General features: G+C 40.2%; 1 protein-coding gene across 2 annotated transcripts in view; it reads right to left on the reverse strand.

The window, feature by feature from the left end:
• Window positions 1–16,398, reverse strand: part of ltbp1 (latent transforming growth factor beta binding protein 1) — a 129,217-nt gene extending 112,819 nt beyond the window's left edge. For both annotated transcript variants that reach the window (XM_085478492.1, XM_085478491.1), the window contains exons 1-2: window positions 15,693–16,398; window positions 6,348–6,418 (exon numbers count right to left, since the gene is read on the reverse strand). In XM_085478492.1, coding sequence (XP_085334618.1) covers window positions 6,348–6,418; window positions 15,693–16,036 — 415 coding nt within the window. In that variant the 5' untranslated portion in view covers window positions 16,037–16,398. The remainder of the gene's footprint in view (window positions 1–6,347; window positions 6,419–15,692) is intronic.
• Window positions 16,399–19,059: the final 2,661 nt, after the last annotated feature.

Here is a 19,059-nt window from a genome sequence, read left to right on the forward strand (position 1 = left end):
GTGTCCCTAAAGAACAGAGTCTCTCAGTAAGAACAACAAAACAAGGAATCGTAGCTTCAGATATTATAATATATAATAATAATATTTTTAGTAGTAACATTGTTAGATAGCAAGCAAGCTAAGGTTAGCCAGCTTCCTGCCTACTAAGAAGGGACGGGGATCCAAACCTGAACGGTCTTTTTTATGGCTAGTATTAGCTAACACTAGTGTGCCTGCTAACACTGATAAATTCCAAGCACAGGAAATTACAATCTTGAGTAGATAACATCAGATAATATAACAAAACTCTTAGGGAAGATGTGACATGTCTGGGTTTCTAACACTACCATATGTCTGAGTGGGGTTTGTCAGACAAATTTGCCAGCAGATAGGAACTATGATAGTAATTTATGTTAGTATCAGTGTTGATTTTAACTGACAGTTAACCAAAACAAAGCTAACGTTACACTAGCTTTGTAAAGTAATACGCAATGGGGTTAGCTGTAGTTAACCACATAAACGTATCCAGCTTTGGTAGCTTTGTTGCATCCAAGTCTGTTTTGTTGAGTATACAGTGCACACTCAGGTGTACCTACAATGATCACCCTGTTTTTGTAAGACACCTGGCATACAGTAGTTATAGTTTTGCCAGATTAAAATGCACAGCAGTCTTCCATATGTCATCATTGATTTAACCAATGCTAACTTGCTCAAGGTAGGTGAGCAAACACAAACATCAAAAACAGAATGCTGACTTTCATTCAGCAAACAGCCAAAAGTGGTAATAGTAACACTTTTCTAAGCATTCACAGAGCTTCTTTGTCATGTCAACATGAAATAACTCCATTTACATGACATAAATAGTCCTGCTCAGAATATGAAAGGAGAGGAGAAGCATCCAAATGAAAATTAAGCCATAATTTAAAAGAAAGGTGCGTAATACCTTCATACATTACAGGCTGTATTCAGCCACAGAGTAGTAAGCAGATCCAGAGGCGACACTTTAAATGTCACACGTATTACTGTGTGGTTGCTTTGGGGGTGGGAGGGCATTTGCATAATGTTTTCGCCCTGTCTGCCATATGAATGAGAATGTGAAGCTACGATCTAAAGAGCGACCCTCCTCTCTGAACCCAACCCTACTGGCCACAAATAAACTGTGGCTGTTGCACAAGGCATGCACAGCTATAAAAAATATTGATTCAGCTGGTGCAAACTATTTAAACCATGTATTTAATAAATGGGAATTGTATTCCACAGTTGCTCCAAATCTAAAAGAAGGAAATGTATGCCTCACAGCCTATCTCAGTATAGAAACGGAGAAAAAATACAGCAAAACAAATCACTACTTACCAACTACAATATCCTGCACAGGCAGAAAAACATTAAAGTTTGCTTTGAGGTGGGTATTATCAATCCAAAGATAAACTATTGCTTTGTCAATTGCATCATAACTTCAGCATGTGATTATGAGACCTCCTATGAACAGATTACAGAGACTGCATACCAAACCACCAGAGGAATGTCCCCTATTGGTCATTGTGCTGTGGGTTTGCAGTGTTTCCTGTGCCTGTATAAACAAAAGCAGTCTCTCCACCCACATGCTGCAACTCTTCAAGTCCAAGCTGATATGAGCTGTTAAGCCCAACGCAGACACATCACTGGCAAGCAAACAAATCGTATCCTTTTGATGGGAATAAAAGCAGTAAAAAAAATTGAAAGACTGGTACTAAAGAGACGGTAACATCAACATCCCTCATCTTGGCCATACCCCTTTACCACCATGCAGTGCAGGGCAGCGAGTCGCCTGCTTCTTCTGGGTACAGTGCGAGTGGCTGTCTGGGCCTATTAATACAGTATTTTTGCAGTATTTCTTTTATACAAAACAGAAAAGCTGCCAGCTCAATGAGATACTAGGAGAAGAAGACCAAGAGGTCCTTAAAACCATCAAGGACTACAGATTTTATGGATATAAGATTGTTGTTGTTGTTTTTAATATCAACATCACAGCACACTGAACAAATAGAAATAATAACACTGTGACAGTTCCAAATGATTAGAATATATTTTCTAGTGCCTTTAAAAGGGATCCTGAACTGCTCCCATATCCCCTTCTATTCAGTCTCAGTGAGGTGGTAATCACAGAAGCTTTTTTTTCTGAAAAGACCTCAACAACCTGCCTGAGATAGGGACTCAAACATTCTGGGAAAAACAAATTTAAGTCTCTCGTAGCAATTACCTTTTTAATCTTATTTTTTCATCTTTATCCATCTCATAATCAAGTTAGGACTGCAATGAGTCCTCTTAGTTTTATTCAAGCTAAAGTCAACCTTCAAATTTTCCTTATAGTTACTTGAAATTTTAACTAATAAAAAAGCAATAACATGATTTTTAAAAACTCATCATTAATGTTTTGGCTATCACCAAAAATGATACTTTTTTCCCTCAAAGTAACTGTATCAAAAGAGGGGATCCATCCAACCATTCTCTTCTGCTTATCCTTTTCAGGGTCACGGGAGTGTGATGTGCTATTGTCAGAAGGTGTGCTGTGCCTCCCAGCACAGCCTCAAGAGCATCATAGAGCTGTTTTTAACCCATTACAAGGACTGTTATCTGCTCCTTTGTGCAAGAAGGAATGTCCTGTCCTTACAAATTGACTTCTAACAGGCAACTGGTGTGAATCCAATCAGAAACAGACTTCATGAGGATGTCCTGCAGCCCTCTTGTAGGCCCTGTGCTCCCTGCCCGGGACGGTAGAGCAAGACTGGCATTGGACATGAAACACCAGAGTTGGCAGGTCCACCACCCTGTGCTTTTTACAGATGAGAGCAGGCTCACCCTGAGCACATGTGTAAGATATGAAAAGGTGTGGAGAAAGTTATGCTGCCTGCAGCATCATTCAGCATGACTGGTTTTGGTGGTGGGTCAGTGATGCTCTGGGGAGGCATCTCCACTGAGAGCAACAAAGACCTCTACAGGCTAGTCAACGGCACCCTGACTGCCATTACATATTAAGATAAAATCCTGGGACCCAGGGTCAAACCTTACGCTAGTGCAGTAGGTCCTGGTTTCCTCCTGGTGTATGAAAATGCCTTGTCTCATGTGGCATGAGAATGCAGGCAGTTCCTGGAGGATTAAGGAAGTGATGCCATGGTCTGGTCCCATGCTCATCTTACGTAAATCCAACGGAAGATGTTTTGGGTGTCTTTGAATTCAGCCCTCTGTAGGTTGATCATTTTCATCAGACAATTTGTGTTTGGTATCCTTTCACTCCTTTCACATTACTTAGTCTGTATCAGTATAGATATCCAGCATGATTGCTTCCCCATTAAGATCTGATCTGTTTTTTATGTTTGTAACAGTGTTTGGGCACAAACAGCCCAAACACTGTGGATGGGTCTGGTTCAGTCATTTTTATTAGCAAAGGGGAAGCAGATGGATTTGGGTAGATCCACATCCACAATCAACAAAGGTTAGCATCAGTCTCTCTGGCACAGGCAACCAGGACGTGTTGCATCCAACTTGGGTTTGTTTTGTGTGGCAGCTGTGAAGTTAAATGCAGAAGTTTTCCAACAAGAGTCCACAAAACAATACAGACAATACAAAGTTCTCTTTACAGCAACTCTCTTCTACATTTACACCAGCATTTTGTCTCATTATAGTTAATCTCTCTGTGCTGTCAAGCGTCATTTGTACAGAACCCTCCACAATGTTTAGGACAAAGATGTAATTCTTGTGGCTTTGACTTTCAGCTTTAATTCAAGGGGTTTTAAAATATTTTTGCATGAACTGTTTAAGTATTACACCAATTTTTATAAACAATCGCCCATTTTCATTGGTTCAAAATTAACAGCACAACTGACTAAGGAGCAGTTTCATGACAAACAAAGCAGGAATAATATTAGTTGATTCAAAGTGTTGTATTTTATAGCTGTTTTATAGCTTTTTACTGTACTTTTTAATGCAATTTAAAATAAAAGACTCAAAGAGATGTTAGTGAGAGATGTCATCATGAGGCTGAAAAACCCAAATAGACCTATAAGAGAGAGTAAAAACTTTAGAAGTGGCCAAGTCAACAATCTAGTGCATTGTGGAAAAAATGAATAAATGCATTGATTAGCTCAGCAACACCAAAAGGCCTGAAAGAAGACACACAGAAGACAGAAGTGCATGACGAACAATTATTTCCCTGGTTATAAAAAAAAAACAAAAAACTTTTAACCAAGTCAAGAAAGCTCACGAGGAGGCACGTGTACCGGAGTCTACGATCACGAGATGAGCAGAAATACAGAGGCTTACAACAAGGTGCAAACTACTGGTTACATCCAGAACTGAAAGGTCAGATTAGACTTCAACCGTAAAACATTTAAGAGCCGTCAGAGTTCTGTAAAAAAAAAAAAAAAAAAAAAAAAAAAAAAGTAGAACAAAACCAGGCGACTAGTGTTCATCAATGGTGTCCGTGTGTTGTAGACTTGAGGCACTAGCTGCAAAGTCAATTTAACCCTTTCTCACATTGCGGTCACTACAGTGGACAGCTATTCAAAGGCAGTTTTCTTGTCTTTGTGTCAGTGTTGATGGTATACTTGCAGATAAACCACTACATATGTCACTCCATACTCTGCCATCCGCTGGTCGTTTAATGTTACTATAGATGTATGACGTGTTTCATTGTAATTATTGTTATTTAACCCTTTCATGCATGAATTATGATAACCTCAATCAGGATTTTTTCTTAAGTATTTTTATTAATCTTTTCATGCCTAAAGATTAATAAAAATACTTAAGAAAAAAAATCCTGATTGCGGTTGTCATAAATTCTCATCTCAGCATGTCACGTAAGGCCATTTGTCACATGCTGCCTACGTCTCACCATTAAGCACAACTGCTCTTTAAACATCTGGACCACAGCAATGCTGGCTGCTGATAGAAGAACTTTCCCATTTTAGAGGCCTAAAGATAGTTTTAGGTTGGTTGGTATTAGGAAGTTTGTGGGGAAATTGTGGCATTAGTCACAAGTTCATCAGCCAGGAGAGTGTGGTTTGCCTCCCACTTGGACCTTTGTGTTATGCTCTTGGTTTTGCTTTTTCCCCACTTATTGATTAGTTTCTATTTATTTATATATTTTTTATTTTGCTTTAACTTGCTTTTTAGTTTTAGGCACTAACAAATAGTAGTAGGCACTTAAAGGTCAGGGTTAAGAAAAGGGTTAGGGACCACAGCCCCCCACAACAGTAGCATTGCACTTTGAAAAATGATGAGTTGTCAAAGCTTCATAGGTAATCCACTGCTGCCAAAAGACACGTTGTCTGTTTTGTCAAAAAGCAGAAGCTTTGACAGTATGTCTTAAAGGAAGCCAGAGGCAAACACAGGGAGAGCCGTTCAACGGGACCACATGGCGATGCTCTACAGAGAAAACAACCTTCTTTCCCAACTGATGGGCACAACACTGGAGAAAAGCTGTTTACTTCCTGAATAGCAAGTGAGTTACCCAAATAAGAAAACAGCCTGAACAATGTTTCTGAGCCAAGAGACACAGTCCATTTCAAATCTGTTTCTCTTTCACTCTGACTCATGTTCTCCCCAGTTGGACGGTACAATAATAACCTCCTCATGACTCTGCAGACAGCAATTTAAAAATGTAAAACATCCAGACACTACGACTCATTCACGAGACGCATGTTCTCCTTGGGAAAAGAATTAAACGAGAAGCCGGCAGATAAAAGATGGAGAGGATTGCAGAGGAAAAACAATGCATGGATGGATGGAAACAATAATGGGAGCTGCTGCAACTGACTGCTAGCGATATGGGAAAAAATACAAGGCACACTGTTAACTGGGAGATCTTCCTCGCTACCACCAAGTACTTGCTCATCAGGCAGTGGTTTCGATTTCTTTCCTGGCCACGTTCCTCGACCACACAATTGTTTATACCATAAAAGCACCAAATGAGGGAATATCTTTTAGAATAATGGTATTATTTTACACCAGAGCTCCATTTAATCAAAGAATCCATGTCAAGATACCCTGAAGCTTTTCTGGTGACTTTTTCTAACACTGCAAACGGGTATATTTTCATAACTCTGAGTATACGTAGGAAAAACACACTTTATATTGTCTTTGCTTTAAAATGTTGCCCATCTGTAGTTCATCTACACAATGCCCATCTACACAATTACAGAACATCAGTTTTTGCTTTGTTAAGTATCCCATTTTTGTGAAAGAAAATGATTTTAGAACTTCTGCAGGAGCCGAACCAGAAGAAGAATGAGAGACAGTTGCAACACAGCATCTAGTGCTCTTACGTAGCCTGAGTAGCAGTTTTAATGTAAAGGTGCTGTTGTGCTGAAAGGTGTTCAGTGCAAACTTACGCATCGTGCACCGCTGTGATCCCTGAGATTTACTCCAGCCGTGACAGCACTGCCCTCCACAGACATTCACCCTGCAAACACCAAACAAGAAAAGGCAGATAAAACAACTAGAACCATAGAAAGCCAGTTAACGTACATGCTGGCACATAACTTGATGCTATCCCAGCATCACCTCTTTTTCTACATTCTTGCACCTAAACACGTGTGTAATTTGGCAGTCTGGTTTCGTCTTCAAATTTCTTCAGCGTCAGATTTAAATAAAGAAATGGAACATATTAATGTTTATTTGAATTTTTAACACCTAAAAGTTTGATCTTCATGCACATGTTCCATCATAGTTAGGCAGACGTTTTCCAGACTTGAATGCTCACAGAGGGCTTGAGATGTGGTTTGGCCTCGTGACATTAAGTATGACTGGAAAGGCAAGATTTGTCTGTAAAACAGTGTTTATTGTGGTAAGTTTGTTACACTTAAAAAGCGAACTTGAATCTTAAAGAGATTCACACAGACTTGGTTAAGTTAAACTGTAGGAGCTGGATCAGCTAGAGTTTCCAACAAACATCATCAACAAAGAGAGTGGTTAGGTGATGAAGTTAGTCTTAACCTCTTGAGGAGTTTGAGACACATGGCAGAAGCTTGTAAGACACGGGTCTGTTCAAAACAGGATCAAACTGCACTGAGCCATATATATTTGACAGCTGTAATTTCATACACAGATGAATTACTATTCACCCTTTGAGGTGCAAGCCTTGACTGACGATAAGTAATCCTTACCCTAAAACTATTAGGGTTTTAAAGAAAAATAAAAAAGACATTTTAGGAAAAAAACTGCAATAATTTCATAGAAAAAAACTCAAGTTTTTTGTGTTTTATAACGTTTTAAATGTACGTGTCATAACTAATGCTGACTTTAAACTTATAGGAACTCAGAGATAGACAGGAGATAGACACCATATCTCTGTTCTATCATCACAGACGATATGACATAGCAGGACAATAAGATTGCACAAGCTAACTGCCATAGTAACAAATTGAGTGCATTAATTAACAATGATGTTTTCACTACCTTAACTGCTACTTTCAGATATTTGGACCAGACTACAGTAATTCTATGAACAGAAGAAATGAGGCCAACAAATGGCACAACTCTGACCTCTTTACTGTGAAGGAACATTTCCAAAGTCAGTCAGTCTTCTAGGCTGTTTACATCCCTCTCTCTGCTAACTAACTGCATACATCATCTTGCTGTAACTGACGACTATCCTGCAACTAGGAAATAATTTGTACTTCCTGACCTCGCTTTCTGTCATTTGTGGAAAATGTATTTGAACCTGTTGACATCAATGCAACAATTTGTTGGGAGCGAGTGAGATAGTGTGTTTGCTCAGGGATGACGTGGCAGAAAGGGCCCAAAAAATATCTGCACTGAGGTCACTCCAGTCTATGAGTGTGCAGTGTCGATCTTTGTTTTTTGTTTTTTTACTGAAAATCACGCAATTACGTCAATACCAATAAAACACCTGATGAGGTTTATTTGCTTGTTGTGTATTATGTGAAGGTGACATGTCTTTTTTTATTTTGCAAGTGTATTCATTAGTTTTCTCCTTTGCAATGGAGAGTCTTTTCCAGCTGACTGCGTTAGCAGTTCTGCGGGAATCCCAGAGGAGGCATGGAGGAGACGCTGGGATTTCAGAGCAAGAGCAGTTCCCGTGACAGTCATGGGGTAACTCTTCACTGATAACTCGTCTCTAGTATCCAGGGAAGAGATACCAGATGACATGGAGAGTGCAGCTTCAGTGCTGAAGGAAACTGTCAAGAAGGTGTTCGATATATCCTCTGGACAGAGAAAAGAGGATAAGAAGAGGTGGTAGTGGAATGAAGAAGTGTAGGAAAGTATCCAAATTAAATGATTAGGAAAAAAAGTGGGGAGATGAAGAAAGTAGACAAGAGAACTGGGAGGGTAGGTATATGCCAAAGAGAGAGTTTTAAAGACAGATGGAAAGATGAACATTTAAGGAATAGAGATAGTCAAGATAGATGAGTTAAATTACCCAGAGGTTAAAAGAGTGCAGGCAGGGTGGAGTGGGCCAAGACGAGTCTCAGCTGATTTTTGACATAAGGACAGCAGCAAAGGGGAACAGGAAGATTTACAAGATGGTAATGAGACCTGTTGTTATTAGAGGTGGGAATCACCATACATCCCACGATACGATATTATTGCAATTTTTAAAAATATTTTGCGATATTCAGATTCTGTACATAAAGGTAAACTTTATCAATATTCATTTTATCTAATATCAAAGTCTCACACTCAGTCTTTCTCTCATTTCAGTCAGTTTTATTGTTGACAAACTGAACGGTTTGTATTACAGTCTAGTCCAACTTAACTGAATGCAACCATCTGGCACAATTATAGCTATTCTGAACTATGCAATTTATGAAAACTATGCAGCCCCTTCAGCAACTGAAGAATTTGAAAGTAAATTAAAACAAAATATAATTTTACATTAAATAAAAAAGTTTTAAACTTAATTAAAATAAAACATGTCTTAAATTAAAATAAGTAAACTGTCATGTTTATTGCTGCCAAAAAACAAGTTAAACACATTTGGACAGTGTCAGGATTCTTGCTCAGAAAAAGGATCGACATGCTCTGAAGTCGGAGCACAAAAACCTTTGTTGTAACAAAATATCGATTTCTGCTGTCCCTGTATCGATACATTATTAGCAAACAAAATATCACGATGCTACACAGTATCGATTTTTTTCCCCCACCCCTGGTTGTTATGTATGTTTTGGAGTTGGTGGCACTGACAAAACAACAGGAGGCCAAGCTGGAGGTGGTAGAGTTGAAGATGTTATGATTTCCTTTGTGAGTGAGTAGAAGCGACAGGATTAGATACGAGTACATCAGATGAACAGCTCAGGTTCAGCAAAGTTAAACAGGCAAGGTTAAGATGGTTTGGAATGAGGGGTATACTGGTTATACTGGACAAGAATTTTGAATATGGAAGTGCCAGGCAGGAGAAAAAAGGAAGATCTCAGAGGATGTAGTGGAGGAGGACATACAGAGGGCTGTGTGACAGAGGAGTCACGGGGATAGGATGAGATGGAGGTTTGTGATCTCTTATTCTTTTTTCACACTCTTTTCCCTCCTCTGGGGGAGACGTAGCCATCGAGGACAGCAGAGGGTTTTTAAGTTCAGCTGAAAAGTCCCGACCCATTCACACATACTGCCAGTGCTGTTTTGCCTTGCATCACATTGTCAGTGATTGCAGACTAATGTGTGTGAAAACTATAACCACTCTTTGCAGTAATTGACCCCAGAGAATGGGGGAGGGGTTTTCATGCGCTCTTAAGAAGCTCCAACATATGAGTCAGCTCTGAAAGAGCTCTGCTTAAGCATTAGTCTATTCTTCCCCATAATTTAGTCAAAAACAGTTTTCAAATCTATCAACACACACTCATGTATAGCACAGGAACAAGGCGTTCACCAGGAAAAGCATGCTGTAAATTATAACTGCAGGAACAGAAACACACTTACAGACTTATTTTGTAACCAAATCAGGTTATGGAGACACTTCGTACTTTGACACACACTTGCAGCCTTGTGTATTCTGGTAAAAATTCAGACTCTTTTCCTTTTGGTAGGGGTGACAGAAATTCACAGCTGAATTTTATTCACTGATTACACATCCCAACATTTTGCCAGGCCACAGAGTGAGCAGCTGAAGCCAGGCGGCGAGACCACACACAGACTGGTGGATTTGTGTTCCCGTACTGGTCGCTTTCCCTCTTTTCATTCTAACCAAAGATTCCTGAGGACACAACTAAACTACTCGACATGTTTAAGCCAACAAACAAACAGATTGAAATCAGCTCCTTCAGCCACTGGTCTGCAGTTTTAATGACTCACGCTTGGCTGGAAACACGCAAGCTTAACGTTGTAGTTTACTCTGCATGTATTTGTGCAACGTTTTGTTGTTTAATTCACAGATCTGCTTTTCAAACTGTGGTTTGACTTTACTGATTACCTGAAGTTCAGTTCACACACCAAGCTGCTGGTGTGTGAAAAGTCCTTCCTTTCAGGGAAGGACTTTTAACAGGACACTGGTTTTGGCAGTGTCCTGTTAAAAGTCCTTCCCTGAAAGAGACACTGTACAGATGGCAGCACCTGTCCTAATGACCCCCAAACCATCAATACCACCATAGAAGATGGATATTTTACACTGATAGCAACTTCCAGTTACCTCTAATTTTCTGCCTGTTGTCTAAAGATCCTCCAGTGCTGATTTTCATTCTTGTCCTTTGCACATAAAGATTTCTTCAGTTTCTCTAAAAGACATGAAATCCCTAAATGCTTTTCAGTTTTATGTTGTTTGCACTTACAATCTTTCACAGAGTGGTGATCAGAGATGGGCAGTAACGCGTTACTTGTAAAGCGTTACCGCGTTACTGTAATCCAATTACTTTTTTCAAGCAACGAGTAAAGTAAGGGATTACTATTGCAAAAACGGTAATTAGATTACCGTTACTTTCCCGTAGGAACGCTGCCTTACTGCGTTACTAAAACCGTGATTTTTTGCGAGAATGTCTCACGACAGTGACGTAAGCGAGTGCGACGTTCGTGACAACAGCTGTGTGCAGATCAACAATGGATCACATATCGAGTGCGGGAGAGAGTATGAGCGTGCAGCGTTTAAAGCGTGGAAGTACTGACGTTACTTTGAGTTTGATTCCATAAAAAGTGACAAAAACATTAGTGTCCGCTGTGCGTGGGAAGAAAACTTCTTTTTACAGCGAAAAAAACCCCTAAACTTCCAACAAGCACCGAGTAGCTACGACATAATGGGAAACTCACAGAGAAACTCGCGGATTCTTCCACTGACCGCTGCGGCACACCTGCACCAGGGTAAACCTCCGCCTACCTACTCCTGCTTTACAGGTGAAAATAGAGCAACAGGACCGCTGAGTCTTTGACTTTATTTATTTTCTGCTGTGTTTTACTTGCATCTATTTGAAAGACTGAGTGTAAACACAAAAAATATTTTATTTTATGTGCTGGAATGTGCAGAAAATAGGTTTAAACGTTAAACAAATTTCTTCCAGTCAGTGAATGTTGCATATAATTTAATTTTTGCTTGATGTATAAAGTTAAAAGGTTAAAACTAATAAAACAAGTTTTAAAAAGAGACTTTTCCATTTGATTACATTTTGTATGATGGATTATGCAGAAAAAGTAGAATTGGACTGAAAGATCTATCGCTTTATCACCTCTTCAGGTTGTAAATCCTGTTTTTAAAAAGTAACTAAGTAATTAATTACTTTTGAAAATAAGTAATCAGTAAAGTAACGGGATTATTTTTTGGGGCGGTAATCAGTAATTAGTTACTGATTACTTTTTTCAAGTAACTTGACCAACACTGGTGGTGATACCCTTGCAAACTGTTTTCTGAAAGACTGGATGAATTATCTTTTTACAGCCTGTAAAAACCTGCTGCTGGAAGGCTACTGCAGGGGCCCAGGCTTGAATTTGCCCTGGGCTTCCCGTGTGTTGTTTCCCTTGCACTCCCTCCCTGCTTTCCCGTCTGTTCTACTGTCCTGTCCAAAATAAAGCCATGTTTAGTGCAACCTGTTGCTAGCTTCAACGTCAAAAGAGGGACATTTGTTTTTTTTCACCACTGTGGATCCTGTCACTCTCACCAAGTGACAGCCGGGACAGACTCCAACCCCCTGCTACCCTGTACTGGATGGATGTTCTTACAGGTTAATTTGTCACTCATTTTGTGTGTTGTAGTAAAAAATGTTAAGATTTGGTACTACACTCTAGAGATCAATTTCATTTCAATTCAAATCAGTTCAATGTTATTTATATAACAGCAAATCACAATAACAGTGGCCTCAAAGTGCTTTCTAAGGTCAAGACCCTACAATATCCTGGTACTCGGTGAATAACAAGAACACTGTCCTTTGGAAAATAAGATACAGACCACATCCAGGTCCCATTTAGATGGCACTACTTAAAAATCCCCACACAGAAATGGGCAGGGTCTACATAAATGTATGAACATTTTGTTGTTCATGCTAAATCAGCCCCAGGAGTCAAGCATTAAAAGGCCATCAGTCATGGTACAGACTAATTAGACCCAGTCCACAAAGACCCACAGTTTTATCCGGACAAAGAATGACAACAATATGAGGTATTATGAGAAGCACATCCAAGGGCACAACTCCCCTTGCTCACTAGCAAAGTCCAATCAGAACAGATGTTGGCAGACATGAATACAGCACGGAAAGTGAGCGCTCAGGTTTCACTGACAGTAATCTTAGAAGCACCTGGGTATAAAATCAAGAATGGATGATGAGAACGCTCCAACATGGAGAAGAAGCCTGGAAGCCAGAATCACGAGATTCTGATGAGACTCAAAATGAGAGACGGGTCCTGAATGAATAAGAGGCACAACAAGTTGTACAAAAAGGCAGACCCAACTAGAACTGAAACTCAGCAACACTGGAAGAATATCTGTGAGAAAGGAATTACACACGACCAACACAAAGTGCTTGGTGGACCTAGGAGCAGACCACAGCAACCTCCCAGAACAAGAAGTGGTCAACATCACAATAGCAGACATCCGACAAAGAGACTCCAGATCAACACCAGGGCACAGCTCAGAAGGGCAATGGGAGTAATTGCAGTGTGTCAAAGCACCAGTAATTGGTTGATAGAGCAATACAGCAGAACTTTAACACCTGATTTGAATTGGCTCCAAGAAACCCTACGACTCAACGCCCTGCTCGTGGATCCTGGAGAGCTTGTGTTAAAAACATTCATCAGGTGTTCAGTGGAACTGTGGAAAACAACACTGATTCCAAGGCACACAAGTCACCATCAAGCTTGGAATATACACACTTGATGGTGACTTGATGGCCCACTGCTGTTCTGCATAGAACTAAGCCAGCTCATCACTAAGAGTGGATACAGAGGTAGGCATCATGTAGTGGCCATCAGCCACCTCCTGTACCTATAGGTACCTGTATAGGTATCCCCTTAGAAGGACTGTTTACTAGAGAGCCACCAAGTGTATTTCTTTTAACCAAATCCAATTTCCAATTTTTTGCTGACTGTGTGAATAGTGATTTTTGTAGATTCTGAGTTTTTCTCTAACTCTAATTGACGGCATATACAAACAAAAAACAACTTTTCATTAATATGAAATATAATTGTCATTAAAAAAATATTCAACTTTACATTTTATTTCTCCTAAACAGCAGTAGGTCACAGGATCTTCCCTCACTAATAAAAAACTGAAAATCTATTTCTCTGGTACTGGGAGGAGCTACAAATAGTTACCTGTGAAGGTGACTGTACATCCACTATGAGCTCATATAGTTAACCTTACAAAACAATACCAGGAACAACAGATTTATATCACAAAACAAATGTCCATTACTTACATCAGGACCTTTTCTCTTTTTCACTGGTCTCCAAAAATTTCTGAATAACTGCTTTGATTTTTTGCTCATAATAAGACTGCTAGCTTGTGGCTTCTGGCCTTCATGGTTAGCAGATCTCAAACCCACTGAAACCTCATGGAGGCTGTAGCAGGTCACCTATGAATGTACAAGTTGTGAAAAGCACTTTGAATGTTCATATAGAGTAGAAAAGCGCTTTATAAGAACGAGTTCATTTACCGTTTTCAAATAGTAATTAAGAAATTGCCTCTATGTCTCTACCACCATCAAAACATCACATGAAGGAAAAGACTTGTAAGAGAAACTTGGAGTGTCAATACTAAGATACAGCAAATGGACTGGTTCTCATACAGTATTGGGCTTTTCTAGTCTACCTGAGCACTCACTTTACTACATGCCTTAGTCACACATTCACTTCTTTCTATGCTTAAATGCTTTCTATCTAACATTTACACTCCAGTGGATGTATCAGAAAGCAACGGATATTTGGCCTGCAGAGCAGCCTGGGATCAAACCACCAACCTGCTCTACCTCCTCAGCTACAGCCACCCCAAGTAGCATTGAATCTGCTCTTGCAGCACATGCTCAACGCCATACAAACATGTATGTTCATTGTACCTTTAGTTGTGTCAGTTTTATACTGAAAAACAATTACTACAAAATTGCTTTGTGATTCTGTTGGAATACTGCATCATTAGTGCAGGCAGGCCGAGAAGTCGAACTCAGCCACAATCTCAGATCTCTATGCGAGTCCACATTCAGTGTTTGCTCAGCTGATACCCTTCTACAACTGGTAAATCTCATAATGCATGCTATTTAGGCAGCTTTAGCCTGGCCATAGTTGCTTTGAATGTGCAAGCCACTTTCCAACCCCCTCTTCCATTTCCTGCTGGTTCAGACATAATCAGTGTCATCACTGTTGTAAGTGGTGCCTGCTCTGTTCTGTGCTAATGCTCTTCTCCTTGGATGCAATCCAGATATTCAGCTGTAATAGCAGGCAAGTCAATGAAGAGTGCCATACCACCAAATACAAATTACTGTGGATAAATACTGTCCTACAACTTACCTGAAATTCATTTAAACTGATCGTGACCTATTAAACAGTTAATACAAATGAGTAGGTCTAGTGTAGCTAAGACAACTCTTGTTCTTATTTAGTATTGTTATTCAATAACAACCTTTACAACCTTGATTAAAGAGTCACAAAGAAATTATATGAGGTCGCTGCCAATAAGAATGATGAGAAAGTGCAACTTGTCTGCTGTTGCGGGTAAAGCAAACTAACAGGACCAGGGTCAGTCAACTTCACCCTGAAGAGGAGAGGCCTAACAAGGCATGACTGGAAGAAACACACCTGTGTGGATATTCCAAGAGGATACTAAGCCTTTGCAACAACGCAGGCCTACACTTAGAGTAACAAAGTGCAGCACGGATTCAGTCACATTCTAACTCTGGAAATAGTCTCAGTTACTGTTATCTGTCTGAAGAGTCGTGTGTTAGCCAGCTAATTTTATTGGGCAATCATCACTGGCCTACTTGGTCCATTAGGCGGGTTAGACGATGTTTGACCTGCGCATTAAGAGAGCAACCAAACTCAAATACACACTGTCAGCTCCTGATAGCGTCAAACAAAAGTCAGCACCTGATGATTGCGGTGTGCTCCTGTGCGCAGGAGAGAGCCGCTTCTTCATGCACAATTGCACAATAAAGTTATGCATACCACTCAGATAGCGCTGTAATATAACCTATAGGTGTCTCGATTTTCTGCTTTTCTAAACTATTTGCTTTAACATAAAAGTTTACAAAAAGTCATGAAATCCATTCCCCGCTAGCAAACCCTGTTTCCCTCTTGACACGGTGCCAGTCTCTTACCCGGACAGCTTCAGGAGCTGCTTCTGGCTCTGTTCCTGCCGGACTGCCGGCTGCTGCGGGGCTGACGCCGCTTGCTTCCCCATCCTGCGGCTCCGGACCTGGCCGCCAAAGTTGGCTGTGAGCTCCACATTATACGTGTGCGGTTGCCCCGACAGGCCGTGAAGACTCGAGATGGAGCTGACTCGCACCCCGCCGTTGGCTCCGGCCGTCCCGGGCCCCGGCCCGGGCTGCAGTACGTACAGCCTCCTGAAGCCGCTCTGGCTCTGCTGCCGCTCCGGTGACACACAAAGCGTGAAGAGAAACATCCCAAAGGAAAGGAAAAACCCCAAATATATCCGAGCCATATCCACACACAATGAAGAAGTAAAGATAAAAGTTTGCAAGGGGGGGGAAAGGGTCCAGATTCTGTTCTGTAAAAAAAACCTCCTCACTTCTTACGAGTAAGAAAAACGTGTGTATTCCTCAACATATTCTTGTAGATACGGAATTCCAACCATCAGAATGAGCTAACTTAGCCCTGACAAATTAAAGAGAAATTGTAACGTTGCAGTGTTCCTCGGCTGTAGACGAGCCCGTCGCCCTCCTCTGTCTGCCTGTAGCGCCGAGGCTGTGCGGGCTGCAGCGGGTTTCTCTCAGCCTGTTTGACTTGAGCCAGGAGAGCCCGAGAACTCCAAAAAGTTCCTCCGTTGGAGGTGAACGGTGTCAGCAGCGCGAGCAGCCTGCCTCCAGACGTGACGTCAGGAGGGGGGGAGTCTACACGCCAACCCCGAGAACGTTTGCTTCGAGTTTCTCGGGCCCAAGTTTGTCAGGGGACTCAAACCGAAGCCCCCACCCACACAGACTCACTGACTGACCCACCTCAACACCCACACACATTCTCCAGTTAGGCCTCTCTAAGAACATAATGACTTCCAGTTTAAATGACTAAACTCTAAAATAAATAAGCAGACTGTGTTCAACAAATATTACACATGTTAACTGAGTCATCTCTCAGCAGGTGGCACTGATGGAGACCAGATTAGTAATTATTAAAATATTTTTATATCTTTCAGTGTTTCTCACTTGATTAGCTCCATGACCAAGTCGTAAAAAATGTAGTCTGGATAAATCTGGATTTGGAAATCCCCTCTTTGTGCTGTCCATGATCAAATAAGCTGTTACTTTCACACTGTGTTCCCCCCAACAACACACACACACTGTGTAGGTTAAAGAATAATATATAGAACATATAATAACATATACAATAATTATTATATCTAACATTACTAGTTTTTCTCTCTCTACACTAAATGATACACATGTTGTATTGGTTGACCAGTCTAAATATTAATTATCATTTAATTAATATTGATACTATATATATAGCAGACTAGGTCCTAGTGTACTTGGAGATGTAAACTGCAATTTTGTGGTGCAGTCCCACAACAAATTGTATTTGGTTTACTTCACTTGTATACTGGCTTATGTAAAAGCAGTGTCTGTAAAACATATGCAGCTGATGTGCAGACTAACACTCACCTCACTAATGGTTAAAAAACAAAAAACAACACTTTCATTACTAACATAAACCAAATCAAATCTCCTGTGGAGGCACATTCCAAACTTTGGTGTTTGATGCGTGATTTTTAACTGTGAATCATTAGTTGATTCCCTAACGTGAACCTCAGACATCAAACCTTTGAGACTCATAATGGACTGCTGGACTGAGGAAAATATTTCCAAGAAGAACTCACAGGAAAACAGCACAAAGGCTATCTTCTTGTTTCTTTGTTCCTGTGCAGCTTTTAATGCGGGGATAAAATACATGGAAAATGTGATCCACGTGATAGCCTGGTTCTAGAACCAGAGCTTTTTTTGTTGTTGGAAAGCAGATTCCTAAAGACGAATATTGAGGCTACAACCAAGCTTAGCCCTGGCTGTCGGGAACCTCTGTGTACTGGTCTGTTCCCATCTTAGAAATATAAGCAATCCTCACAATTTTTGTACATTTATTCAAGCTTAATGCTTCTTCACATCCTGCAACAACAATTTTGGCAATAAAAAATACTGTTGTCTGGCTGTAAAGTTTAATTCTGAATTTGTTAATGTAGACTTGAATATGTCATGTCAGTCATAGTTACTGTGTATTGCTATTTATGACACATAAAAGAAACTTTTTTGTTACAGGTCATGAAAAATATAGTCAAGTCAACATTGTCAGCCACCAGTAGGTGGCCTCTCTTTCTGTTGCCCCACCCAGTGTTGTGTCCAGTGTCGTTTCCACATTTTCATTGTCTTCTCTTTTTACTTCAGGTGGTCTTTTAGAACAAGGCTCTGTACACACTACACATCTGTAGCCAAAAGCTTCCCTTGCTTCTCCATTGTTCAAATCTTTTTGTTCTTGTAAATTTCCACCAGGAGCATCACAAAAAAACATTATCCATCTAACGTTTTAGCCTTGAAAGGCTAAAACTAGTTGTAGCCTTTCAAGAGCCTAGTCTTCAAATCATTTGACTAAAAACACGATTTATGACACACTTTTTTTTATGTGAGAGGGTGTCTGACTGTTTATGGTCTTTTTGTCTATGGGAGGCATTATTGTCAAATCTACTCATTTCCATGCAAATATATCCATCCATCCAACCATCCATGCAAATATAAAACATTAAATGCATGTCAATTCCTGACTGGTTGAAGACTTTAATAATTTTCCCAGTATCTGCTTTCTTAGGTAACGTCCTAAAGTGTACCTAAGCCTTGTATGGTGTGTGACTTGTTCTATACTTTGCATCTGTAAAAGCTGTGTGACATCACCTGCAGACATTAGCTTCATGAAAAAATGTAGAAAGACTCAGACAGTTGCACCAGACCTAACAAAACACATGTGCTCTGCTGTGGATCAAGGTAATGGACACGTTCCATAAAGAGAAAAGTGAACATCAGCAGACACACATCTGGTTTGGAGAAATTCCATGCACATAGCTGTCTGACAGGTGTAATGCTGTAAATTCAGATATATTCCAAATGTTGTTATCAACTCCTTCTATGCACATGTAGTAGATCATATCTGGATTCAGTCCACCTACTGTGATCTTTGAGTCAGAAAGTATGTGTGTGTTTGAACAAAAAAAAAGACTTGCTTATCGAGCAGTCTCTTTTTATACTAACAGCTGCATTAGTCAGCTTATATTTAACCTGGCATAATTTGTATTCATTCTGTCAAGATAAATATTGTCCTTAACAATGTTGTGGGGATGATCTCTTTTCCACAGAATGCTGGATGAAAGTGACAGCATTTATTTCCCCCAGTTTGTCTCCATGATGGCATTTCTGTCTGACTGTTACAATAAATGATCCCAACCATAACATATGATGCAGAAACAACTGA

Source organism: Copadichromis virginalis, linkage group LG13, assembly GCF_057382275.1.
Source record: "Copadichromis virginalis isolate Kocher_CV1m ecotype Utaka linkage group LG13, C_Virginalis_male_GT1.1, whole genome shotgun sequence".
In the NCBI taxonomy this organism is placed as follows: domain Eukaryota; kingdom Metazoa; phylum Chordata; class Actinopteri; order Cichliformes; family Cichlidae; genus Copadichromis; species Copadichromis virginalis.